Source organism: Phyllobates terribilis, unplaced genomic scaffold (genome assembly GCF_046119375.1).
Source record: "Phyllobates terribilis strain yellow unplaced genomic scaffold, ASM4611937v1 Scaffold_5__5_contigs__length_657084704, whole genome shotgun sequence".
Lineage (NCBI taxonomy): Eukaryota > Metazoa > Chordata > Amphibia > Anura > Dendrobatidae > Phyllobates > Phyllobates terribilis.
The window spans coordinates 170,075,655-170,103,457 of record NW_027362765.1 but is presented as its reverse complement, the minus strand read 5'-3'; the positions used below and the strand labels follow the sequence as shown (position 1 = coordinate 170,103,457).

The following is a 27,803-nucleotide window of genomic DNA, read 5'->3' as shown; positions in this document are numbered from 1 at the left end:
GGGAACTTCACTACGCATGCGCCGGGAGCAGCCTTGTCATAGCGCATGCGCAGTGAAGATGGAAACTACACAGCCTCACGGCGCATGCGCGGCGGCTCCCAGCGCTGGAAGCTTTACTGCCTTGCCGTGTCATACAGCACATGCGCCCCACAAATATCAGCACTCGCTGGGAGCAAAATTCAAATACGTGGGTGGCGCCAGAGTGACTGAATGTGGCGCCCGCCCATGACTGAATACGAGGATCACATCTTTATGACTGAACGAGCAGGTATGATTAGAAGTATATAAAATGTTATATACTTATTATATTTGCAACAATTTTAATGAAAAAAGCATGTTAATGATGCACATTGCATCACTAGCAACGCTATGGTGGCAGTTTACATAGTATATAGGACATGACAGGTTCCCTTTAAACGTAAGAGTAGCTTACAGAAAGAAGCAGTTTATAAAATGCATAATTATATATATATTGGTATTATCCATATTTCTGCTTACTGCCAATCTGGGACTATATATAAGGACAGATCATCCTATATAATGGAAAGGGGGAAGGCTTCAGCGCCTGAACAGACAATCAAAATAGTCCATAAATTATGAACAGTAGAAAACTTTATTAATAAAATTCATATAAGTAAGTGGGGAAATACAGAAAACACGTGCAAACAGATAAAATGTGGAAAAAAGACACATCAAGGAGGAGTATTCATATGTACTTTGGAACTATCAAATGGCCTATGTAGGCATAAAAAATGGTTTGTACATGGATACATATACAGTGAATACCAGGGCAGCAAGTCTCAAAATAGCCATATAAACCTAGATACAGGCAATGAACCATAAGACACAATCAAATAATAAGTCAGATATTAATTACCTGGGGTTAGTGCCAGCCACTGCAGAATCTGCAACTTATGTGCGTCAACCCCAGGGGGCACAGACCATATACTAAATATGAACTTATGTAGTTTATTAAATAATACAAATAAAATGCAAAAATACTTTTCTTGTTATATGGCAACATTATGTTGAAAAAGGGGGGAGGGCAAAAAGGAAATTCCTTTGATACGGTAGAATAATGCCTAACCCATAAGACCATGATAATGTTAAAGTGCATAGAGTAAAAAAGGACACACACTAATAAAGTGCTTAGCACATATGTGTTTCCATTCAGCTTCAATAAGGGCACAAAATGTCAAAAATGATGTCATTGTATGATGAATGAATCTCCCAGCAATACCTTGAGACATCCTGGTCAGTATGTGAGGCACACAGAAACCTTGACGCGCGTTTCACCGCCAGACTACGGTTTCATCGGAAGGTACCGGGAGCAAGTATGCGGTATGCATACTCCTGACACATTCCAGCTAAACTTGTCCGTCCTTGCTCTGTGCACTTGTATTGAGTGAGGTTGTGTCCAACTAGTCTGCACGTGACCACATTTATGCAAATCACATAATTGTGGACACACACCCGCTGCTCCCAGTGCCGGCACTGGTGAATCCTCCCAGGGCACAGTGTGTGATGTTGAGGATTCACAAGTCTGCAATTGCATAGCGTGACTGCAGACTTGTAGCCCAAGGCCGGACAAACTCTTTACGATACAATACGATGCAATACATTTTATTGATCCCGAGGGAAATTACAGAGGTTGATTACCTTGTGGACTTTCTTCAACTTTGAGGAGAATGGTTTTATTTCCTGTAAAAAAAGTATTGAAAAATTCCAGCATTGTGATGTGAAATGCTGTAATGTCCCTGGTTTGTGACCTCCGGTTTGTTCTTTGCGCTAGTGACCAGCAGTATCTGCCAGAGCGGTTGCCAGAGGTGTAAAGGGAAATATTCCAGCGACTGTTGCCATGAGCAGTGCGCGGCCGGATGTAATGGGCCTAAGAACACCGACTGCCTGGTGAGAGCATGTAGCAATTCTTACTTGTTGATATTCCTCTTCATTACTTTTGCATCATTTTTGAAATTGTACTTATATTGTAAATGAAAGTGCACCACTGCATGGGATGGGAGTATCTGATATAAAATATAATGGTTTATTAAAGCATATGGATGTTCTAGACTCAGGACACCTAACCACAGGATAAGTGGTATGTATGATTCAGGGGATCCCACCACTGAACTCCATTATCTTTGTCAGTCCCCTAGACAATGAACAGAATGACAGTGCTCATGTTTGACCACTACAACCTTTCAAACGAAGAACACAGGATGATCCGTAGGGGTTCCAGCGGTGGGACCCCCAGCGATCAGACTCTTATAACCCATCCTGTGGATGGATGATAAATGTTGTTTGTGGTCCAATCTTTTTAAGGCACCAATGACTCTTATTAATTTGCATCTGCCAGGACGAATTGAAGAGCCAATATATACATTCATGTTCTTTTCTACGGATGGCCTGTCATTAGTTACATGTCTTCTGCTCAGCCTGGGGTGATTGGTACTTATATTTAGTTTAATTTATGCATCATGATAACTTTGCAATCTGAACATCACCTTATGAACACCTCATAGAAGAAATTATATGACGAGGTCCACTTTTAAAAAAACTTTCTTTGTCTTTAATTTATTTTGTGTTTTTTTTTTACTTTTTTTACTTGCAGGCGACCTAAATATTATTTCTTTTCTTACAGGCATGTCTTAATTTTAATAACAGCGGCATTTGTGAGCTGCACTGTCCTCATCCTACCATATATAATACACAGACCTTCCAAACGATAGTCAACCCCAACGCAAGATACACCTTTGGAGCAACTTGTGTCATCAAATGTCCTTGTAAGATGGCTTCATTGGTTCTTATAATTGGGGAGAGTATCAGCAGTACCTCTACTATACAGCTTAATCTTCCCATTTGCAAATTTTGTTACAATATATGATCTCATAAACATCTGTGAAAAATAGTTGGACGTCTTGGTAATTATTATAGCTCCTATTTGGACTGTTACTCTATAATAAAAATCTCTATTAATATACAAAGTAACATAAAATTGTAGTTAGATTTTGGGCCATTTGCTACAACATAACATGCTACTTCACTTTTGTTACTTAGACAACTACTTGGCCACAGACGTTGGTTCTTGCACTCTTTTTTGCCCACAAGAAACGGAGGAGACCAAAGTAGGAGATGTGCAGAAGTGCGAAAAATGTGACAAGTGTGTGAAAGGTGATTAATGTGTTTTCTTCTACAATTCAGGACTAAGTCCTTATGGACGTGGCTGTATTATGGGTTTGTGGTGCATGGTACAGGGCTACACTGTATCTCTTTGTGCTTTTGGTTGTTAAAGGGGTTGTACCAACTATATACATTTTCCCTATTGATAGAATAAGGGATCATTTATTGAAAGCTGAGAGTCTGACTGCTGGGACACTCACTGATCCCGAGGAAAGCGCTAAGAAGAGCACATTTTCACCATTCATTCTGTGTGAGACTGCAAGAGATAACAGAGTTTTACGCTTGGCAGTTTGCTACTTTCCCATAGAGAATGAGTGAAGAAGAGGTGCACATGCTTGATCTCTACTCTGTTGGGATCATTGGGGGGCCCAACAATCAATAAGTTCTCCGCTATCTTACCAATAGGAAATAACATAAGCTTGATATCTCCTTTTTTGAGGGAAGCGATGGCTTCTAAATGCATCTATTGAAAAAAATAATAATTCATTAATTTGTAGAATTTGGTACCTCCCACTGACATCATAGGACAGGAAAACAAGACTGTGGGTTCATAATACGGACCTGTAGGGATTTTATGTGCTGCTGTTCAGGTTCCTCGGCCATCCCATGTGCATGAACTTTTACAATGATCTACTTTTATAACTATCCATAACTTTAACAAAAAACCTAAAGAAATTAACTGGGATATAAGTTAGTGTGCATGCAGCGTGTAAGCGCATGTTCACACTGGCCACTAAACAGACAAAACCCAAGATAAAAACATAATAAGCAAATATTCTGCAGTAAATATAGATAAACAGCAATAGTGCATGAAAATAACATAGAGTACTTAGTTAACATAATTTTGATCAAAAAAATGTAAAAGCCATCCCATCACATCACGGTGACCCTATTCGGGATGGTTCTAACCTCTAATTTTAAAATCTTACCATTTGTCCACTAGCCGGGTCTCAGTCCTTCTCAGCCCTTATCCACATGTACGTCACTTGACCAATGGTAAGGTATTAATACTAGAGGTTAGGACCATCCCAAATAGGGTCACCATGATGTGGTGGGATGGCTTTTACTTTTTTTATCAAAATTATGTTAACTAAGCACCATATATTATTTTCATGCTCTATTGTTATTTATTTACTGCAGGGTATTTGCTTTTATCTTAGGTTCTATCCATAACTTTGTAGCTCATGTTTTACTAATTATATGCCATGCCAATATTTATGCAAACATAAAATGTTATGAATATGAATCACATATTCCATGAAAAAATGTCAGTCAAAGTAATGTACCATATTTTGTATTGCAAACTGATGACATTTTTATTCAGCCGGATTTATTGAGCGCCACTAATGTCCACGTAGCAGATCCGTTGATGTCATTAATGTTATTATGATTTAATGGAACTAAGAAACGTAGATGTGAAAGCCTGTACAAATACTTGGGACGTCAAGGCTAAGTAGAGTCACTAGTCTGTACTCATGTAAATATGGCTGACTCAGGATGTGGATTAGATTAATATCCTTGAAGGGGATTTATTACTATAGTATGTAGTATCTTCTACAATCTTATTTCTACATGGCAGATGCTAGCAATGATGGGAGTCCAGTAACTGCAAACGCTTTGAAGGTCTGGACATTGTAATGAAGTGATCAGCTCAATTGTGCAGCCTCTTCTCGATCAGATAGACTTGTCATAAAAGCTTTAATAGGAAACATTTCTTAGATGTTCGCCATGTTATCTGACTCTGTTTTCCTTTAGTTTGCTATGGACTTGGAATGGATTTCTTGAAGACAACTCAAGCCATTAATTCTTCTAATATCCAGCATTTTCGAGGATGCAAGAAAATAGTTGGGAACCTAGTTTTCCTTTCTGAATCCTTCCAGAGGTTTGTGAAAGCCATGCTGATGACACATATGATAAGGGATACATACATATGATGGGGGATGCCAAACTATGGAAGAGCTAGGTTCCATAGATGTAAGGTGCACATGATGTAATAATGACGACGCTACCAGCAGTTACTTGTTAACTCCATTTACATATCATAGGTAGTCTATACACTCTACATTTTGGTTCTAAAACTTGGGTCATAGTGAACAGACTTCCTTCTGTAGGTAGTCTAAGTTATCAGCTGCACTTCAACCTATCTACTGGTATGTGGCATCCATGGTGGCTCAACAATCATGTCTGGGTCTTGAATATGTTCGGAAGAAGAAATCTCATCATGTTACCTTAGTAAAGTACCAAAAAGTCTTGTCCATAGATACTGATTAAATCTCGAGAGTATCTTATACATCCAAATGGAACAGGACTCTATGGTGCCTAACAATAAAGGTTACTTATGGTACTGTATATATATTATACTGTGGCTTGGTACTCCGTATGTAGCCTCCTTTGCAGATTCCATCAAATGTAATGATCACCTTGGTGGATTCCAACAGATTGCCACTATAAGTTGTTGGAGATGACATCGACATTGAAGTTCTGGGGTAATTTTGCTATGCAATTATAGCCCTGCTTTGGAATTTGAAGACTTGTCCAGTAAGTTAATGCCTATTTCAATTAATGTAGTGCACTGATTTTACAGGGGTCCAGATAACAGTACCCCGCTGACTGTGGAGGACTTGGATGTGTTCAGATCCCTTGAAGAAATTACAGGTACCTGATTTTAATGTCTTCAAAAGGAATCTGTCATCAGGACATATTTTGAGAGTTTTTTTTATTAGGCCATATAGAAAAACAGGACTAAATGAGTCCAGTGGGCGGAGGGGTAATAGGGAAGAGAAAAGAAGCCTCAATGCTTTCCCTAGATGTTTTACCCTACTATTCACCCTACCTGACCGTGGCAAACTAGATAAAACACGTACGTTTTGGCGCCCCCGCTCACCATCATCTTTCCCTAGTAAACCTTAGGGCCTCCTGTGAACTACAACCCCTCAGAGAAGGAAGGGAGACAGAATATCCAAAAATGTGTACGTACTATGATAATACACAACCAAGATACAAGTAATGAGTTGACAATGCCAGTAAGAGATAATTGTTCTACTGTAATGTGCATATCCCCAAGAAAAGCATAATTGCAACTGGAAATACCACCTAATATATTTAATCCTATAAATTGTCGGTGCCTATGATAACGTGCTAATTGTACTCAGTAAAATAAAACATAAACCACATAGGGTGGGAAATATACAATTAGATACCAAACCAGTAAGGCATAACTTGTCACTAAATGAGGATACCTGAGGTCGCAGTGAACTGGTAGCTATGCGGGGGTCACTGTCAAAGTATGAGTGCCACTATATGTAATTGTTGTTATGATCGAGAATTTTTCATGAATTCTCATTTTTAATAGGTATCAATAAAGTGTACTTTTTTTGATTGGATGAGGATTTATGTTAGATACTCTTCATGAAATCATTGTTTATTAGCTGCAGCGGGAGCCGAGTTCTCCTATGCATGAGCGGTAAGCTAGCCAGTTAGGTACAACCAGTATAGGGAGGACTCAAGCTCCCACTGCAGCTAATAAGTTATTTCATATAAGTGCTGCAAGCAAAAAGTAATTGACAGAGCAATGGAATCAGGGTCTCTGTCACTACTTTAGAGAGCCCTCATATAGGGGGGATGAATAAACCTGGTGACTTAGTTCAAGTGAAGAGAAATCTTAATGCTTCAGAATACAAGCTATATTGGACAATTGTAGATTCCAACTTTGTAGGAACAGTTTGTGAAAGGCCTTTTTTGTTCTAGCATGACTGTACCCCAGTGCACAAAGTAAGGTCAATAAAAGCATGGTTGGGTGACGCCATTGAATTCTTAGGGATGAACTGAAATGGAGATCGCAAGCCAGACCCTCTCACCCAACATCGGTGTCTTGACCTCACAAATGCTGTTCTATGTGAATAGGCAACAATTCTCAGACACTTCACTTGTACAAAGCCCTCCAAGAAGAGTGGATGCTGTTATAGCTGCAAAGGCTCCAACCCCATATGAATGTCCATGCATATAAAATGGGAGGTCCTTAAAGCCCCTGAAGGTGTAATGTGGAGGTGTCTTAATACTTTCGTCAATACAGTATATATATACCATTAATGTATATCCTAAGATAAACAAAACAATTAAGGGAAACTATAGCTTAACCTTTTCAAATAAATATGATCCATTTTTGCACGAATTGAACCAGATTTGGCTCACAATAATCATTTCCATCATTATTCTATTATGTGTGATGTAGCCATCGGACATTGTAAAGCTTTTCCTCCATTCCACCTCTTTGTGCTGCAGGATACATATACATCGACACATGGTCTGATGCACTGGATAGTCTACAAGTGTTTGAGAACTTGCGAGTAATTTGGGGAAGGCTGCAATATAAGTAAGTACACTACATTGACTTCTTTATAAATGTGTGTTTGAGTGGATCCAGCTTACTTTGGCACAATCACCCTCTTTCTAAAAGCTTATGTGAACCACTCCTCCTCTTGAAAGCACCACAGGTTTGACAAGGAAGGTGGAGGAGAACTAGCTTGATGGTCAGGTGTTCTTTAGGTTCTACAGTATATGGTTTGAGGAAGGTCAAATAAATGTGGGTTGCCCTGTTCCAAGATTAGTTTGTGGAGGGGAAACAAGAAGAAGAATGGGGGTGGTATTTTGGTTTATGCTAAGGATGTTGGCAGTATTTTGATTGATGCTATTGGTCGACCGCCCTATATGTGTATATGCTAATGTTCTTGTTAGTAATAAGACTCGTATTTCTTTGCAGCGGAGCATATTCCCTGGTCATCCGTAATCTTTCCATCTCATCTCTCGAACTGCGTTCCTTGAAAGTGATCAGTAGTGGACTTGTTCTGATTGAGGGGAACTCTAAGCTATGCTTTTTAGACACTGTCCCATGGTCAAGACTTTTTAGGAATTCAAGACAGATTATTCTGATGACTGCAAACAAACCACAGCCTACATGCGGTAAGTTTTTTACAGTCAAGAGGATCACTCATTCATTGCAGGGGACATATTGCTATTATTACGATGCTTATTGAACCTACGTGGCTTCACACCATTGATGGGAGTGGAGTCAACAAACTCTAAGTAGTACAGTACTTCTGATCTTGAGTGCCACCACATGTCCTTAAAACTTTCCTAGACTTTGATGTGTTGAGTAGTATTTCTTTGTATTTTCCAGAGGAAGATGGACATGTATGTTTCCATCTTTGTGCCAATGCTCACTGCTGGGGTAGTGAAGCATCCCAATGTATCCAGTGTGATGGTCTGCTACGTGGGCTTGACTGTGTGGAGTCTTGCCATGTTGAGGAGGGGTAAGTGTTGCTATACGAGATCACACTGAATGATATATATATATATATATATCAAATAGCTTATTATATTGACTGTTTATCTCTACAGGGAGCCGAGGGAAATGATCAATGGCAACCGATGTATAGCATGTCACACAGAATGCATGCCGCAAAATGCATCTAATACATGTTTTGGCCCAGTGAGTGCAACCTATTCTATATATCACATACGTTTTTCAGCAGCATTCTAGACATTATAACCTAAGCCCTGACATTTTATTTCAGGAAGCGGATCAGTGTGTGGAATGTGCACATTACAAGGATGGAGCCACTTGTGTTAATCAATGTCCAAGTGGGAAAAAAGTGGACTCCTTTGTGCCCATATGGAAGTATGCAGATAAAGATGGCATCTGCCAGCTGTGTCCTGTTAACTGCTCCCATGCGTAAGTGAAGCGTTTGTCTACATTCACAATTACCCCAATTCCTATTTGCATTTCTTCACTATTCCTTTGCCCCAATTTTTCATACATCTCCCACAAGGTGACTTTTATTATGACTTCATTTTTTGTTAGGTGTGATAACCTAGACGAGAAGGGGTGCCCCATCAACGTGAATAACAGGTGAGCTCCTTTACAGGGTGTGATTAAGCAGACATCCTAGGGTCGATATTTCCCATGCTCTTAACACATATTTCTTTCCTCCACAGTCAAACCTATATGATTGTAGCGGTGGTTGCCAGCGTCTTACTGCTATTGACAGCTGCAGTTGTCTTTGTATTGGTGATCAGGCGAAGGAAACAATTGAAGAAAAAACGCACCTTAAAGCGCATACTCCAGGAAAATGAGGTACCAGTGTTATGTCTCTATGTGTTCTGGAATAATGCTGATGCATGTTAGCCATGGCCAACTTCTCACTCATTTTGATTTTCGTCTAGCTGGTGGAACCTTTGACTCCCAGTGGAGCAATGCCAAACCAGGCTCAAATGAGGATCCTCAAGGAAACAGAGTTGAAGAAGATGAAGATTTTGGGGTCTGGTGCATTTGGCACAGTGTATAAGGTAAGGACATTTACATACAAGAACATTTTTGACCCCTTCTAGAAGCAGATTTCTGAATGTCAAATGACAAATTTTTCAGGGCATATGGATCCCAGATGGCGAGAATGTAAAAATCCAGGTGGCAATCAAGGTCTTGCGAGAGAACACATCTCCAAAAGCTAACAAGGAAATCTTGGATGTGAGTACTAGTATATATCTATATATATATGCATAGTATACAGTACAGACCAAAAGTTTGGACACACCTTCTCATTTAAAGATTTTTCTGCATTTTCATGACTATGAAAATTGTACATTCACACTGAAGGCATCAAAACTATGAATTAACACATGTGGAATTATATACTTAACAAAAAAGTGTGAAACAGCTGAAAATATGTCTTATATTCTTGGTTCTTCAAAGTAGCCACCTTTTGCTTTGATGACTGCTTTGCGCACTCTTGGCATTCTCTTGATGAGCTTCAAGAGGTAGTCACCGGAAATGGTCTTCCAACAATCTTGAAGGAGTTCCCAGAGATGCTTAGCACTTGTTGGCCCTTTTGCCTTCACTCTGCGGTCCAGCTCAACCCAAACCATCTCGATTGGGTTCAGGTATGGTGACTGTGGAGGCCAGGTCATCTGGCGTAGCACCCCATCACGCTCTTTCTTGGTCAAATATCCCTTACACAGCCTGGAGGTGTGTTTGGAGTCATTGTCCTGTTGAAAAATAAATGATGGTCCAACTAAACGCAAACCGGATGGAATAACATGTCGCTGCAAGATGCTGTGGTAGCCATGCTGGTTCAGTATGCCTTCAATTTTGAATAATTCCCCAACAGTGTCACCAGCAAAGCACCATCACACCTCCTCCTCCATGCTTCACGGTGGGAACCAGGCATGTAGAGTCCATCCGTTCACCTTTTATGCGTCGCACAAAGACACGGTGGTTGGAACCAAAGATCTCAAATTTGGACACATCAGACCAAAGAACAGATTTCCACTGGTTTAATGTCCATTCCTTGTGTTCTTTAGCCCAAACAAGTCTCTTCTGCTTGTTGCCTGTCCTTAGCAGTGGTTTCCTAGCAGCTATTTTACCATGAAGGCCTGCTGCACAAAGTCTCCTCTTAACAGCTATTGAAGAGATGTGTCTGCTGCTAGAACTCTGCGTGGCATTGACCTGGTCTCTAATCTGAGCTGCTGTTAACCTGCGATTTCTGATGCTGGTGACTCGGATAAACTTATCCTCAGAAGCAGAGGTGACTCTTCGTCTTCCTTTCCTGGGGCGGTGCTCATGTGAGCCTGTTTCTTTGTAGCGCTTGATGGTTTTTGCAACTGCACTTGGGGACACTTTCAAAGTTTTCCCAAATTTTCTCACTGACTGACCTTCATTTCTTAAAGTAATGATGGCCACTCGTTTTTCTTTACTTAGCTGCTGTTTTCTTGCCATAATACAAATTCTAACAGTCTATTCAGTAGGGCTATCAGCTGTGCATCCACCAGACTTCTGCACAACACAACTGATGGTCCCACCCCATTTATAAGGCAAGAAATCCCACTTATTAAACCTGACAGGGCACACCTGTGAAGTGAAAACCATTTCCGGTGACTACCTCTTGAAGCTCATCAAGAGAATGCCAAGAGTGTGCAAAGCAGTCATCAAAGCAAAAGGTGGCTACTTTGAAAAACCAAGAATATAGGACATATTTTCAGTTGTTTCACACTTTTTCGTTAACTATATAATTCCACATGTGTTAATTCATAGTTTTGATGCCTTCAGTGTGAATGTACAATTTTCATAGTAAGGAAAAGACAGAAAAATCTTTAAATGAGAAGGTGTGTCCAAACTTTTGGTCTGTACTGTATATAGATGGGAGTAGTTTTTATTAATCTAATACTCATTATTTCCAGTCCCCATACACTGGATAGGTGATAACTTGCTGATCGATGGGTGTCGCACTGATGGGAATTGCACCCATCGGCAATACTGGGAATTTCTGAGGAGGCAAAATGGCGCCTAACTGCAGCTCCATCCATTCTCAATGGGACAGCCAAAAAAAGCCAAATGCAGCATTGTCAAGCATGTACACTGCCACTTCATTCTAACAGAGATAAAAGTTCTCCACTCTGTCAATCGGTGAAGGTCACAGCACCGTAGGACCACCACCTATCAATAGGATAGGTGATAACTTGTTTTACTGGACAACCTCTTTAAGTCAGCACTAAATATAAAGAATAACGCTACTTTTAGACAAAATATTTTCGGTCAGTGTACTGTTCGAGTGCCCAATAGACTGCACACGGACATGCACTGACCAATGTAGATCACTGTGCTAGTGTATCACAGCATGCACTACTGTCGTATGCAGATTGGTGCTATTTTCAGTGGCACATAGCTTGTGAACCTGTATATGCTGCAGACGAGCGCACGGGGCTGCACCAACCATAGTCAAAATTTGAGTAGGAAGATTATGGATGGCACTCCGCGTGGATGGCATTGCTCAGTTGTAGGATGACTATCCAGACAATAATATATGAAAAACCACAGCACAACTTAGTTGCTGTGATAGGTTAATTGTTCTGTCAGCATGGTAAGGGTACCTCCCTTTACAAGATGGCAAACGTATCTGTCCTCCTGAACCTTGAACACAGCCTATTAGGAGCAGAGTGGTGGACGCTCAGTGGTGAGACTGACAACATACTCAATTTGGAGGACGGGACGGGATTTCATTCCTCAGAGCAAAAGGTTTGCTACAACCCAGCCTAGATAATCCTCTGTAATCTAAGTAGCCCCTAGGCTGATACACATTACATAGCCTTTTGGATGTACAGTCCTGCTCATCCTTATTGGCACCCATGAAGTTTAAGCACAAAACGTGGAATACCTCCTGAAAAAAAAGAATCAAGTGAAACAGTTTTTTTTGGATAGAGCACTCGTGTTAAATACAAAAGAGCAAATGATAAACAATAATTTAAAACAAAAAACAATGGGAGGGAAAAATAGGAAAACCTAAAGCTTGCAGTGTCACTGGTATTGGCACCCTTTATATTAATTTAGTATGGATACACATTTTGACTCGCCTGTGGTAAATGACAAAAGAGATTCACCTGTGATTAATTGTCAGTGCCCATGTGATATGAATTAGCCAATAAATGATGGCTTCACTGTGTTAAAATGAGACATGGTAAGCCCTGTTCCTTTGTCACAATGGTGAAGGCAAAGAAGCTGTCTGAGGACATCAGAACTGCTATTATTAGCAAATACAAGACTTCCAAAGGGTATAAGGCCATCTCCAAAGACCTTGGTATCCCAGTTTCAACAGTGCGCAATGTTATTAAGAAGTTTGCCAAGCATGGAACCTATCAAAAACCTCCCCTGGACGTGGGGTAAAGAGGAAAATTGACAAGAGATGTCTTCGATGCGAATGGTGGAAAAAAACACCACGTCAAACATCCAAAGACCTGAAGGCCAACGTGGAATAGTCTGGGTTCATGGTTTCAACAAGTACCATACGCTACACACTAAACCAAGCAGAGCTTTATGGGCGAAGGCCAAGGAAGAAACCATTGCTGAAGAAAAGACATAAAAAGAATGACTGATCTTTGCCAAAGAGTACCTTAACAAACCACAATCCTTCTGGGAAAATGTTCTGTGGACAGATGAAACAAAATAGAGCTTTTTAGCAATGCAAAGCAACAGTTTGTTTACAGACAGCACTTATAAGGAAAAGAACACCTTACCAACAGTTAAGCATGGTGGAGGATCCATAATGCTGTGGGGCTGCTTTGCTGCGTCTGGTACTGGACACCTTGGCTGTATCACTTGAATTATGAAATTTGAGAATTATCAAGAGATTTTAGAGCGAAATGTCCAACCCAGTATAAGAAAACTTGGTGTGAGTCGAAGATCATGGGTCCTCCAGCAAGACAATGATCCAAAGTACACATCCAAAAGTACACAGGAATGGTTGAAAAATAAAAAATTTACTGTTTTAAGGCCAGCAATGAGTCCTGACCTCAATCCCATTGGAAATCTTTGGGGTGAGCTGAAATCTGCCATTGGGAAAAATAACCCTGCAAACATTCAAGAGCTTGAACAAACTGCAAAGGAAGAGTGGGAGGAAATTCCAGCTGAGAAGTGCAAGAAGCTTATAGATGGCTACAAGAAACGTTTGAACGCTGTGAGCAATGCCAAAGGGTGTGCAACCAAGTATTAATTAGGGGTGCTTTTTTTGCGGCACATGCTGTTTATTCTGTTTTTTAGTTTGAAATTGCAACATGGAAGTTGAAAAACAATGTTTTATTGTTGTATTACTTTGGATTGCTAATTAAAAAATCCTGAGCATATAACTTTGGTATATTTTCATTTATTTCTTAAAATATTGTACAGTCTATGAAAAAAATGAAGGGGTGCCAATAATGGTGAATGGCACTGTATACTAATAATCCATCACTTGAAAGAAAGCAGAGATCATGAAATGTACAGTGTGACTGAAAAAGGTTGCAAAATTGTAGGATAATGTAAAAATAAACATATCACAATTTCAGCCCTACTGCATCTGTATATGCTCACATAATCTAGCAATAAATAAATCATAAGATGTTTCTCTCTTGCCTGTTCCAGGAAGCATATGTGATGGCAGGGGTGGCCAGCCCCTATGTGTGCCGCCTGCTGGGGATCTGTCTGACCACCACAGTACAACTGGTTACTCAGCTCATGCCATATGGCTGTCTGCTGGAATATGTACGGGAGAACAAGGATCGTATTCACTCCAGAGATCTTCTCAACTGGTGTGTCCAAATTGCCAAGGTATGCTATAAGAAGGATAAGCTAAAGCATAGCAGAGAATTACGGTTTTAATATCACACCATTGACTTTAATACACACAGCAAACACCTACGAATATTACAATATTCACAATATTTAATATACTAAGGCAAAAGGAATATGTACCCTATACAACGTTTTACCGTATACATGGAGAAATTCCCTTTATATTGAAAAGGTAAATGGGAAGAAGACATGGGAACCATAGAAACTGAATAATGGTTGGAAACGCTACAACTATTTCCAAAAATATAAGTAGAGACACAAGTGTTCTCACATACATTCATGTTGCTCAGAGTACATAGGACTCCAGAGTTCCTCTATAAAATTGGAGTTCATGATTCTCCGTTATGCCTGCATTTTAAGACCTATTCTGACTTAATTCACATGATGCAGCAATGTCCAAGTCTTGGCCAAAGGTGCTAGATATTATTACTCAAAAGAAACGCAATACATAAATATGAAAAGACCGAGGACGTTGGGCTGAGTACTCTCAGCATGGCACCTCTACGACCGATTATGCAAGTGTACAAAAAATGTATTTTTCAGGTACCAAGGTTTTTTGAATGGATTTAGGGTATTTTGAGGGTGCTGAATTCAAAAATCCCATTACTTTTGCTGAATTTGTTCTAGTTTTTGAGATAATTCATCCATGAAAATAATCAATTCCCCCAGTGCGACTTGTGTGCGACATGTTTGGTCTTTCTTTTGACTCTTTATCAGTGTCTTAGATAATGAAGTATCCATATAATTATTTAGCATTTCAAATTTGTAGGCTTACAATTAGTGATGATAGAGTATGTCTCAGTAACCCTTTCGGCGAGCACGCCCAGGTGCTCGCCGAGTATTTTGCCGTGCTCGGTGTTTCATTCATTGTCGCCACGCCTGCAAGTGTCATGGCTGTTAGACAGCCATGACATATGCAGAGATAGCCTGTTCGCCAGGCTCTCTTTGCATGTGTCACAGCTGTCTAACAGCCATGACAAGTGCAGGCGCCGACAATGAATGAAATGCAGAGCACGCCAAAATACTCAGCGAGCACACGAGTGTGCTCGCCGAAAGGGTTAATGAGGCATACTCGATCATCACTACTTACAATGCTATAAAATCGACTTTTTGAAGCCAGAATTCTACTTTAATTAATTAACTATTAAATATTTCAGAGACTAGAGCCAATCTGGAAAAAACAAAGTCATATTCTTAATCAGCTCCATAAACTTAACCGCTTCCCGACCGCCCACTGTACATAAACGTCGGCGCTGCCTGGGCTCTGTGCAGCGCCGACGTTTATGAACGGTCGGTGGTCCCGCAGCCCTCAGGACCCCCAGGGTCCTGCAAGTGCTGCGGTTGCGGTTCAGGGCGACAGCTCTGACAGGGGACATCATCGGGACCTCATTGGATCAGGTTCCAATGATATTAACCCTTTGCTATCTTCTATATGCCGCGATCTATAGTGATCGCGGCATATAGAAGATAGTGAGAGGAGAGGGAGTCGTCCACTTACCTTACATCTTTTACGGCCCCCTGATGTCTTACAGGACCTGCCGTTGTCATGGCAGCCGGAGGTCACATGACCGCCTCCGGATCTGCCATGTATGGTGTCCTGCTAGACCCAGCCTGCAGCTGAAGTCTAGCAGGAGACAGACAGTGTGAAACTCTCAGCAAATATTTCATGCAATGCAATACATGTCTATTGCATTGCATGAGAACATTGATTAGAAAAATAAAAATTAATGTGCCATACAGGACTAAGTAAAAATGTAAAAAAAAGTCTAAAAAATGTTTTCAAACTGTTAAAAAAAAATCACAAAATAAATAAAAATAAATAAATAAAATATTAAACCAATAAATCCGTATATTTATGCAAAAACAAAAAAAGTACACATATTTGGTATTGCCGCGTCCGAAACAACCCGATTTTTTCACATATAAACGCAAGTGATATCGAAGAAATGTTACCACTATCATGAAGTACAATATGTCCCGAAAAAACAATCTCAGAATCAGGGGAATACGTTGAAGCGCTCCAGAGTAATTACTTCATAAAGTGACATCTTTGGCACCAAAATCACTGTATAGTGTATACTAGTGATATTAATTGGGCTGGGCACTCCTAACAAACAGATCTCAAACATAATAAGGCCTTGTGCGGCATCTGCCCACCTTGTAACACAACAGCTGATGGCTGTTATTTAATGAATGTTACATTTTATATGTCAAGGTCATATCACTGGAAGAAGCATTGACTTTCGCGCTTTTAAATTAACTAATAAACGTTGGATCTGAATATGTGAAATCCTCTTTTTCACAGTAATAGTAATGATTTCTATACCCTTGTATGAGATGTGTAATATGATAAGTGTATGTCTACCACTATAGTGCACTGCAATCCACTTATACTTTTATTGTTAAATACTTATGTAAAAATACAACTGTAACGATAAGCTAGAAGGGCTATAAATATGTAATTTTCTGCTATAAATGCCTCTTTTTTGTTGGCCTCCTCTTCCCTGTGTATAAATATTATTTATATTTTAGCCAAGTAGGTGTGGTCCTCAATAAGATGTCCATAGAGAAGGCACGCCCACTTGTCTATAAAGACTAGATTATACTTGCAGGAAAGAGAAGGCCATATTTCAGGAATGGAGAGGATCAGGAACAAAGAAAAACAGCACCAGACACAGGAGAACAGCGGCATTTATGCCAAGTAAAAGAATATATGTATGGAAAGTGACAGGTTCTCTTTAAAGGGATGGGAGGACATGGTTTCATTGTTTACGTTTTTTTCTTGTTGAGAATAAATAAAAATTGCTTAATTAAAAAATATATTTTTGGTCATCACAGGGGATGACATATCTAGAAGACATCCGTTTAGTGCACAGGGATCTGGCTGCAAGGAATGTCTTGGTGAGAAACCCAACTCATGTGAAAATCACAGACTTTGGACTTGCAAGGTTGCTGGATGTGGATGAAACGGAGTATCATGCAGATGGAGGAAAGGTAACAAGCTGTGATGTCTCGTATCTTAATGAAATATGTTCTGAGAAAATTGGGTTTGAGCAGAGTCATCAAATATAAACTTCACTCTACGAGCTCAAAAAATATTTATGAGAATATGATTGATCAACATATCCCTTAAATTAGGTATCAAGGACCCGTAGCATGTGTTACATGGAGATTTTGCTGCAGATTTTGTTGCTTATTTGCAACACTTTTCACCCTCTTACCATGGACAAGAGTGGCGCTGCTTCTAAAAGAAAGCTGTATTTCTAATTTCATACAAGCACTTTACCCTTTTGTATTCTATGCACATGGCTTGTTTTTGACTGTTCACCACTTTTCAATGTTAAACTTGCCGATGCCACCGGAAAATCCTGCATCAGAGAATCTCAGGTACCAGAGAAAACCATCAGTAGACTTATTTCTGTTTCTTTCGGTTCTCTAGGTTCCCATTAAATGGATGGCTTTGGAATCCATTCTGCATCGGAAGTTCACCCATCAGAGTGATGTATGGAGCTATGGTGAGTAGAGTGATCTTAATCAATGTTCAGAAGGCTTATAAACAAGATTACAAGCACATCATCATCTATCTCTTTTATATTATAGGAGTTACAGTGTGGGAGCTGATGACCTTTGGGGCTAAGCCTTATGATGGGATCCCAGCAAGAGAGATTCCAGATCTCCTAGAGAAAGGGGAAAGACTCCCTCAACCTCCTGTGTGTACCATAGATGTATATATGATCATGGTGAAGTGTAAGTAATGGTTCTCTCCAGCTTGCGATCTCTTCATTCCTAATAATACATAGAATAAAATATTGTACTGTATTATATTCTATATGACACCCTATGTCTTTTCTCACCAGGTTGGATGATTGACTCAGAGTTCCGGCCCAAGTTTCGGGAGCTAGTCACAGAGTTTTCCCGCATGGCTCGAGATCCGAGCCGCTTTGTGGTCATTGAGGTATACAAATAAGGGTGTGCTTAAAGAAACATATTGCAAGGTTACTCTGTCAACCAGAGCCTTCTAACCTATAGTGACTTGCAGGATGAAGAACTCATGGCCCAGTCGAGCCCTTTGACTACTCAGTTCTACAGTAGTCTGTTGCAAGATGCGGCCATGGAGAATTTGGTGGATGCTGAGGAGTATCTGGTTCCTCACCAGGGATTTTTTGGATGTGATGACGCAACAGTAGAACATCGCAGTCGAATATCATCTACCCAGGTATGAGGGCACTATTTACCTACATCATATAAGTATGCAAATCCTTCTTTTCAGTGTAGAGTATATCTACTGAAGATTTCAAGTACTGTGCAAACAATAGTAACCAAAGAAAGATGGCTGTTAAAGTTGGTCAGTTTTGTGTGTTAGGGGCAGACAGAACGAAGAATTGGCACATTGGACTTCAGCCTACCTTACATTGCCTGTTAAAATAAACTTGAGGTGAATTAATTCTCAGCTATCTGATGTTTGTGATGTCCATACTAGTGTTGAGCCACCCCCGTAGTGTTCGAGTTCGGTTCGGTTCGTCGAACACCCGTGTGTTCGCCGAACTGTTCGTCGAACACCTTCGAACACCGTTAAAACCAATGGCAGGCAAACAAAAACACATAGAAACACATAGAAAACACCTTCAAAGGTGTCCAAAAGCTGACAAACTGCTCAGAAGACATAACTAACACATGGAAAAGTGACAAGTACATATAGTCATGCGAAAATAAAAGAGGTGGAGGAGTAAAAGGAAGGGGAGACACAGATATAGGCATGTCATGCCCTTCTAAAATCCAAAAAGTGAGAAGCCGACACGGCCAGTCCGCTCCTGCCCGTGCCACCTCCGTGTCGCCGGGTTTGTGCCAGAGCCGCGGTGAACCCTGACGGCCAGCCCCCCTCTCCCAATACTGGTGCCTGTCCGCTGGTGGGTCGAGCGAGCCCCCCTGTGGTGGAGGCAGCTCTAAGCTTTTTAATTTAAATTGTCTCTCTAATTTGAATGAATACACTTTAAATCCATTTACAAGGATCTATTGGAGGGCAAGTCTCATGCCAGCAGCCGCGGTAATTCCAGCTCCAGTAGCGTCCACTAAAGCTGCTGCAGTTAAAAAGCTTTTATAAGGATCGAGCTCGGCTGTCCACCGCAAGGCATCCTACTGCCAGTCCCAGCCCCTATGCCTTGGGGTGCCTCCTGATGCTCTTCACTAAGTATCCCATGGTCCCGAAGCATTTCCTTTGAAAAAATTAAGTGTCTAAACTACAGGTGGTGCAGCTTGCTTAACAGCCGGGATAATCCGCTCACTAGCAGACACTGCTACTAGGCACAAAGTATTTCCTGGGCTAGATGCAGTTAAAAATTTGTAATTAGATACTCTCGTTGGATGCTGAGAAAGCATTCCATAGAGTCTCCTGGCACGCCATATATGATTCTCTTAAAAAGCTTGGGGTAGGGGTCTAGGGGACCCTTTTATAGCCAAAATCACGGCCCTGTATCGCAATACGTCACCTAGGCTGAAGATAAATGGAACTGTAGCACCCTGAGGGCTCGGTTGCTACAGACGTATTGCACCTCACCCAGAGGTGTGATATCTCACTCTCAGGTAAGGATGGAGTGTGGATCAGGACCCGACACCTGCATGCATTACACCACATTGCCGTGGGGCAGGGCGACCAATATGCCCCTGAGATGGGCACGACAGTCCCTGTCCCTGGCTGGAGTGGGGGGAGGGAACACTGAGGAAGGGGAACCCTGTAGTGCAGGAGCAGGGAGGAAGCAGTTCCTGGGTGCATTGAGAAGGGAGTATAAAAGGTGGGCACCATCTTAGTTCAGTGCAGAGAAGTCTGAGCAGAAGTGGCAGGGAGCAGGGGCTCTGCATGAGCTCTGCTCCGGAGGCGGGCCTAGTAACAGAGGCCCAGGCCTGGAAGAGGGAGAAGGAAGGAAGAGGAGCGGAGAAGGCTCCAGGAACGAGGAATGAAGGGATCCCAGGGGTGCGGACGGGCGAGTCGCCACCGCACGCCCGAATCCACCTGCGTGGAGGGGTCAGGCCAAAATGGGAGACCGGTCCCCGAACTAGTGGAGGCAGGAAACGACCCTCAGCTAGAAACCGGAGGCTCTGACATTTTATGTGGCGCAGCCCCTCGCTACACCCGCTAGGAAGGCACCACATAGGGTCAGGGAAACTGGCGCCAAGTTTACCAAGAGGAGGCCCGAGGCAGCCGGACAGAAGTGTTGGTAAGAAAGGCCAGACAAAGGACACACAAAGGGGGTCCTGTGAAGTGCTCCAAAGTTATCTGGGAGTTGTCTGAGCCCCTCACCTGGTGAGCACAGTACGACGTGGGCAGCCGTTACCTGCAGACGTGGTCTGGATAATAAGAACTGTGAGTAAAGGCCCTGAACTGCATCACTGACTCCGTGTCGTTACTGCTGCTGCCCTGCACCATCACCCCCATCCTCCGCATACACTGCCCTGAGGCTATACTCCTCCCGTGGGGAGTTATGCTACGCTCTGCTGCACCCACAACACCAGCCTCAGTGGTCTGCCCTGTAGCGGCGGTTCACTCTGACCGCAATCCACGGTGGCGTAGTCGGACATTTAAACATGAAAACCACATAAATAGTTCCGCCACTGGTTTGACCGCCCTGAGCCACGGAACTGGGTCGCCGCCACGAAGACTACAACCACCAGCATCCACCAAAAAGGGTCCGGCTCCGGGTGTCCCAAGGCCCAGGGGGTGCGTCAGAACATTTTCATCACCTTTCACAATCACCAATGGGACAAGGCAGTGATGTCCTCTGTCCCCTCTCTTATACATCCTAGTGACGGAGCACCTGCTCTCATCAATTCGCCATAACCCCAATATTAGGTGGATTGAGGTGGGAGGCACCGAGTACAAGTGCTCTCTATTTGCTGATGATGTCCTAGTATATATCACTCAATCACATATATCCATCCATGCTGTTATGGCTGAAATAGATCACTTTGTTACATGGTAAAATTTTAAAATCAATGCAGCGAAGTCTGAGGCCCTCGATGTCTCCCTCCCCAAATCCATATAGGATTCCATCCAGTCCAACTTTCCCTTTGCCTGGCCCTCACAGGGTATCAAATACTTAGGAATTCCTATTCATAGAGACCTCTCCCATCTATGTTATCTTAATTTTGGGCCCTTTATTGAACAACTCCATACAGACCACGGTTGGCAAGTTAGAACTGTAAGATTCACTACGTGAACCACTGGTGTTTTGTGGAAAAGCACATGTACACTGCGTTCCAAATTATTATACAAAAAGTGTTTAGGAGTGATAAGGGAAGAATTTGTTTGTTTGTCAGTTAAACTCATTGATGGTGATGTGTGTCAGGGCTCTTTATATCACTGTAAGCAATTGCAGACACCTGTGCTAATTAGTTTGGCAGGTGTGTCCAATGAAAGGCAAGACTACTTAAGAAGGCTCTCTCACATTATTAAGCAGCCTACATTTTCTGCCAAAATGGGAAAGAAAAAGGATGTGTCGGCTGCTGAGAAGCAACAAATTGTGGAGTGTTTAGGTCAAGGCATGACTACAATCAACATTGTGCGATGATCAGGATGAAGTGTCTTGGCAATCAAGAAGTATGTAGCTGATTCACAGTACACACGTGTGCGTGCTGATAAGGGCAAATTGAGGACTCTTTCCTACAGGCAATTACGTCAGGTTGAAAGAGCAGCGGCAAAAAAGCCTTGTCATAGCAGCAGACAAGTTTTTGAAGCTGCTTGTGCCTCCAACGTCCCCCGAACAACAAGATGCAGGGTCCTTCAGAGGTTTGCAGCTGTGCATGCGCCATCCTGTCGACCTCCTCTATCCACTTCACACAAGCAGAAACGGCTCCAGTGGGCCAAACATTACATGAAGACTGATTTCAAAACTGTTTTGTTCACGGATGAGTGCCGTGCAGCGCTCGATGGTCCAGATGGATGGAGTGGAGGATGGCTGGTTGATGGACACCCCACGCAAACACGGCTACAGCGCCAACAAGGAGGAGGTGGAGTAATGTTTTGGGCTGGAATCATGGGGAGAGAGATTGTCGGCCCCTTTAGGATCCCTGAAGGCGCTAAAGATGAACTCCATAATGTATGTGGATTTTCTCAAACAGCACTTCCTGCCATGGTTCAAGAAGAAGAACCGTGTATTTCACAGCAAGATCATTTTTCTGCATGATAATGCACCATCTCATGCTGCACATAAAACATCTGCATCTCTGGCTGATATGGGCATAAAAGGGGACAAACTTATGGTGTGACCCCCATGCTCCCCTGACCTCTACCCCATTCAGAACCTTTGGAGCATCATTAAAAGGAGTGTCTATGATGGCGGGAGGCAGTTCACATCTAAGCAACAGCTCTGGGAGGGTATTCTGTCCTCATGCAAAACAATTGAAGCAGAAACCATCCAAAACCTGACAAATTCAATGGACGAGAGAGTTCAGAAGCTCCTTTCGAACAAGGGGTCCTATGTGAAAATGTAACATCACCTAGAATAAAGTTTTGAGTTGAAAACTGTTTGATTTCAGTTTCTAACAACCTGCTAATGCTTATAATTTCAAAAATGACCATTTTTTTGGTCTTTATTAAAATGAAAAGGTTGATCGAAAAGTTTGGGGGATCTAAGAGTGTGGCAACCCAGTAGTCATGATTACTTCGAATTCTGACAATATGAGGGTCATGCTGCAGGTAGTGCAGCAAGAAGGCACTTATGTGCCTTGCGCATCTCGGAGCCCCAAAATTATTTTCCGGGCTAGATGCAGCTAAAAATTATTTTTAATTTTAAATCTGGTGAAGCTTTAGTATAGATGGCCTAATAGGATCAGTGCTGCACACTGCTACAAAGCCCAAATTATTTTCCAGTCAAGATACAGATAAACATGATTAGTAATTTGAAAGCTTAAAACGGTTGGTAGGGTGATTTTAACCAATCATCAAGCTTTTACTCTCCCCAGGATGACACAGGGGTAGAAAAGTCGTTTCGGATCCATGATTTGTTCATCTTTATGAACGTGAGTCTGTCTACATTATCAGTGGAGAGCCGCGTGCGCTTATCTGTCAGCACACCACCAGCAGCGCTGAACACACGTTCAGACAGAACGCTGGCTGCGGGGCATGACAAGATCTCCAAGGCGTAAGTGGCTAGCTCCGGCCATTTATCCAGATTGGAAGCCCAAAAAGAGCAAGGGTCCAGTGACACAGTCGTGGCTTCAATGTTTACTTGGAGATACTCCTGTACCATCGTCTCTAGGCGTTGACTATGTGTCAGACTTCTTGTCTCCTGTGGCCTTGCAAAGGATGGGCTAAAAAAGTGGTGAAATGATTCCGCAAAATTGATGTTACCAGCAGATACTGTGGTTCTGTTACGGTTTGAGTGCTGAACACTTGACGGTCCCACGGTTGGCAAGTTGGAACTGTGAGATTCACTACGTGCACCACTGGTATTTTGTGGAAAAGCACATGTAAGATTCTGCAACAGTCTCTGCTGATACTCCTGCATGCGTGCATCCCTTTCTATGGCAGGAATAATTTCTGCAAATTTACTTTTGTACCGGGGATCTAACAGTGTGGCAACCCAGTAGTCAGGATTATTTCTAATTCTCACAATTCGAGGGTCATGTTGCAGGTAGTGCAGCAAGAAGGCACTCATGTGTGTTGCGCATCCAGGAGCACCAAGTCCCTGTTGTGTTGGTGGCGAGGTAACAATCATGCTTCCTTCCTCTGTCCTCTCCCCCCAACCTCGCACAACAGAAATGTGATCAAGGTCTCCCTCATCTGATGAGTCTTCCATCAGTTCGTCCTCCACTTCTTCCTGGGCTCCTGCACCTTCCTCACTAGTTTGGCTGCTACCATGCGCCCTGGTAAAACCATCTCCCCCACCCTCACATGCCTGCCGCCTTGGTGCTGCCGACCGTCTGGACCTTGCAGATGTTAGCCCTTCCGCATACAACTCCTCCTCCTCTACTTCCTCCACCTCCTCTTGTGCCACCACCTGACTCCGAATTCTGTTTAACATGTGCTCCAGCATGTAAATCACGGAATAGTCATGCTGATAATGGCATCGTCAGCACTAAACATCTTCGTCGCCATTTCAAAACTGTGCAGAAGGGTGCATAGGTCCCTGATCTGAGACCACTCCTCCAGCGTGATTTGCCCCACCTCTGAATCTCGTTGGCCCAGGCTATACGTCAGAACGTATTGCACCAGGGCTTGTCGGTGCTGCCACAGTCGCTGCAACATGTGCAGAGTTGAATTCCACCGGCTAGGCACATCGCATTTTAGCCGGTGAAGTGGCAGGCCCAACGACTTCTGTAGAGATGTAAGTCGCTGAGCTGCGGGATGCGAACGGCGGAAGTGAGCACACAGCGACCGTGCCCTCTGCAGAAGGCCATCTAGTCTGGGATAGTGGGCTAAAAATTGCTGGACAAGCAGGTTCAACACGGGAGCCATACAAGGCACGTGTGTGACATTGCCCCGGTGAAGGGCCGCACCCAGGTTTGCAGCATTGTCGCACACGGCCTTCCCTGGTTTCAGGTCCAGTGGAGACAACCATTCATGAAATTGGTTCTCCAGAGCTGACCACAACTCCTCAGCTGTGTGACTCACATTTTCCAGACATTTCAATGTAAAAACCGCCTGATGACGTTGAGCCCTACTGCCAGCATAGTAAGGAGGTGTGCAGGATCCCTTCTGCGCAGTTAGAAAGCTTGTGGCATGACCAGACAGGCTTTGGGTGCAGGTGGATGACCGAGAGGAGGTTGAGGAGGCAGAAGCAGTGGAGGAACTTTGACATAAAGAGGATTGACGCACAACTCGTGGGGACGGCAAGACTTGGACAGCAGCCCCTTGTCCTGCTGTCACCATAGTTACCCAGTGCCCAGTCAGCGACATGTAACACCCCTGTCCATGCCTACTCGTCCAAGTGTCTGTGGTGAAATGCACCCTGTCACACACAGAGTTTCTCAAAGAAGCGGTGATGTTGTGTGCGACATGCTGGTGGAGCGCAGGCACACCTTTCTTTGAGAAGTAGTGCCGACTGGGCATCTGGTACTGGAGCACTGCGACGGACATAAGGTCTCGAAAATCCTCTGTGTCCACCAGGCGGAAAGGCAGCATTTCTGTAGCCAAGAGCTTGCAGATGGTGAAATTCAACCTCTTAGCTTTCTCATGGCTAGGAGGAAATGGTCTTTTACTTGTCCACATCTGAGGGACCGAGGGCTGGCTATTGTGCTTAGACGGGGTTGATAAGGGTGTCCCCGGCAAACTGCCGGTCTGTGAGGAAGATGCAGGCGGACATGTTAGGTTGCCTTGATCCAAAGGTGGTGCTATCGATGTCGGACAGCGCTCAAGACCAGCTGGTGTTACCACCTCCAAAGAAAATGATGACCTGCCAATCACGCTGGCTGTTGCGGGTTAAGAGGTGGCAGGTCTGCGCCCCAAAACAGGTGTGACTGCTGTCCCCCCAGTCACAGAGGATGAAGAGGCCGCGGATGCACAAGATATGGCAGACGGTGATTGGCCCGGCCGGCTAGGCCGCATTGTAGCACACTGAGCTTCCCACTGCAACTTATGCTTCATGTCCATGTGCCGGTTCATGCATGAAGTACTCAAACTATGTATTTTTTGGCCTCTACTTAGCTTTTGCTGACAAATGTTACAGATAACACGAGTTGGGTCATCTTTATCGATCTGAAAAAATGCCCAGGCTATGCAAGGCTTAGCACCCATGCGACCTGAAGAGCCACCACGACTTGTGGTGAGAGGCAGAGTTGTGTTTGAGGATGCAGTTGTTGACGTGCTTCCAGTACTACGTCTCTGTCCAGGAAGGCGCAACCTGACCTCGTCGTCACTAGCATCTTCCTCCACCTCCTCTGCTGACCTCATCTCTTGGCTGACTGTGGGTTGACAGTAAGTGGGATCTCCGACCTCATCATCATCACCCTGTGCGTTATCACACCCGTCGTCCTCAGAGCCAACCTGTTCCTGCCCTGACAAAAAAACTAAAGTTGTCGCTCCAATCAGGTATTTGAGTCTTATCATCGTCTTCCTCATTGTCTCCACCAACAGGAGTTACAGTTTGGGAATGAGGGTCTACATTATGGTCAGAACCTTCTGCGTCTGGTCCTGGATCCGACTCATAAAGATTCTGGGCATCAGTGCAGATCATTTCCTCGTCTGGATTCACAGAAGCGCTGGAGTCGACCTCTGATTCCCAGGCTATAGTATGAGTAAACAGCTCTGCAGACTCAACCATCTGTTCTACCTCATACTCAGACGGGCAGCTGGAGATTTGGGAGCTGTGAGGAAGCAAGTGCGATTTGGGTGACACCTTTGAGGACTGGAGTATTTGTGATGTTGAAGTTGATGTGGAGGAGAGCCCACTTAAAGGAGCACTTGATATCCGTTGAAGCACCTGCTGTTTTTGTGCCTCATCTGGAATTTGTAGCGATTGGCGTGGCCGTAAGAAAGGGATCTTATCACATTGTCCGCTAAAAGAAGTAGACATTTTAGTTTGGCTGGAAGATGGTCTTTCTTCTGCAGATGTTACTGTTGCTTTAACACCTACCCCACGGACACAACCTTTTTTCCCCTTCCCAACACGCCTATTCCCCTTTCCACCAGCAGCAGGCCTTTTTCCACTCATTTTCGTGGTTAACTAATTCACAACTCTGGAGTTGTTTGCACAAAAAAACAATGGATGGTAACCGAGCAGAGCTGAGTGGCCAAACTGTGGTATTAGGCCAAAACTATTGGCTGGGTTAGATGCAGAAAAAAATTATTTTGAATTTGCAACCTGATGGAGGTCAGTATAGATGGACTAATACAAATAGTCCCACACACTGCTAGAAGCCCAAATATTTTTTCAGAGGTACTGTAGATGCAGAAAAAAATTATTTTTAATTTGCAACCTGATGGAGGTCAGTATAGATGGACTAATAGACCAAGTCCCACACACCGCTAGAAGCCCAACTATTTTTTCAGAGCTAGATGCAGAAAAAAATTATATTCAATTTGCAACCTGCTGGAGGTCAGTATAGAAGGACTAATAGAACAAGTCCCACACACTGCTAGAAGCCCAAATATTTTTTCAGAGCTAAATGAAGAAAAAAATTATTTTTAATTTGCAACCTGATGGAGGTCAGTATAGATGGACTAATAGACCAAGTCCCACACACTGCTAGAAGCCCAAATATTTTTTCAGAGCTAGATGCAGAAAAAAATTATATTCAGTTTGCAACCTGATGGAGGTCAGTATAGATGGACTAATAGAATGATGCTATGCCCAAAAGATTTTACTTCACTAGGTGCAGTAAAAAAATTGGTATTCTATACACAGGTGGTATATCTTGCAACACAGATAGGCTACTCCATTGACTAACACACTCTGCAATAGGCCAAAAAGGATTAGCTTTGCTAGATTCAGCCAAATGCTGTGAAACAAACTTGCACAGCACTGGCACAGACCTG

At 42.8% G+C, this 27,803-nt stretch overlaps 1 protein-coding gene across 1 annotated transcript in view; it reads left to right on the top strand.

The window, feature by feature from the left end:
* The window catches only part of ERBB2 (erb-b2 receptor tyrosine kinase 2), a 120,020-nt gene that overhangs the window by 85,658 nt on the left and 6,559 nt on the right, over positions 1-27,803 (top strand). The window contains exons 6-25 of the mRNA XM_073683404.1: positions 1,793-1,908; positions 2,642-2,783; positions 3,058-3,171; positions 4,936-5,062; positions 5,765-5,835; positions 7,462-7,552; positions 7,940-8,139; positions 8,357-8,489; positions 8,578-8,668; positions 8,754-8,911; positions 9,041-9,088; positions 9,175-9,313; positions 9,403-9,525; positions 9,605-9,703; positions 14,126-14,311; positions 17,174-17,329; positions 17,775-17,850; positions 17,936-18,082; positions 18,193-18,290; positions 18,375-18,551. Coding sequence (XP_073539505.1) covers positions 1,793-1,908; positions 2,642-2,783; positions 3,058-3,171; positions 4,936-5,062; positions 5,765-5,835; positions 7,462-7,552; positions 7,940-8,139; positions 8,357-8,489; positions 8,578-8,668; positions 8,754-8,911; positions 9,041-9,088; positions 9,175-9,313; positions 9,403-9,525; positions 9,605-9,703; positions 14,126-14,311; positions 17,174-17,329; positions 17,775-17,850; positions 17,936-18,082; positions 18,193-18,290; positions 18,375-18,551 — 2,492 coding nt within the window. The remainder of the gene's footprint in view (positions 1-1,792; positions 1,909-2,641; positions 2,784-3,057; positions 3,172-4,935; positions 5,063-5,764; positions 5,836-7,461; positions 7,553-7,939; positions 8,140-8,356; positions 8,490-8,577; positions 8,669-8,753; positions 8,912-9,040; positions 9,089-9,174; positions 9,314-9,402; positions 9,526-9,604; positions 9,704-14,125; positions 14,312-17,173; positions 17,330-17,774; positions 17,851-17,935; positions 18,083-18,192; positions 18,291-18,374; positions 18,552-27,803) is intronic.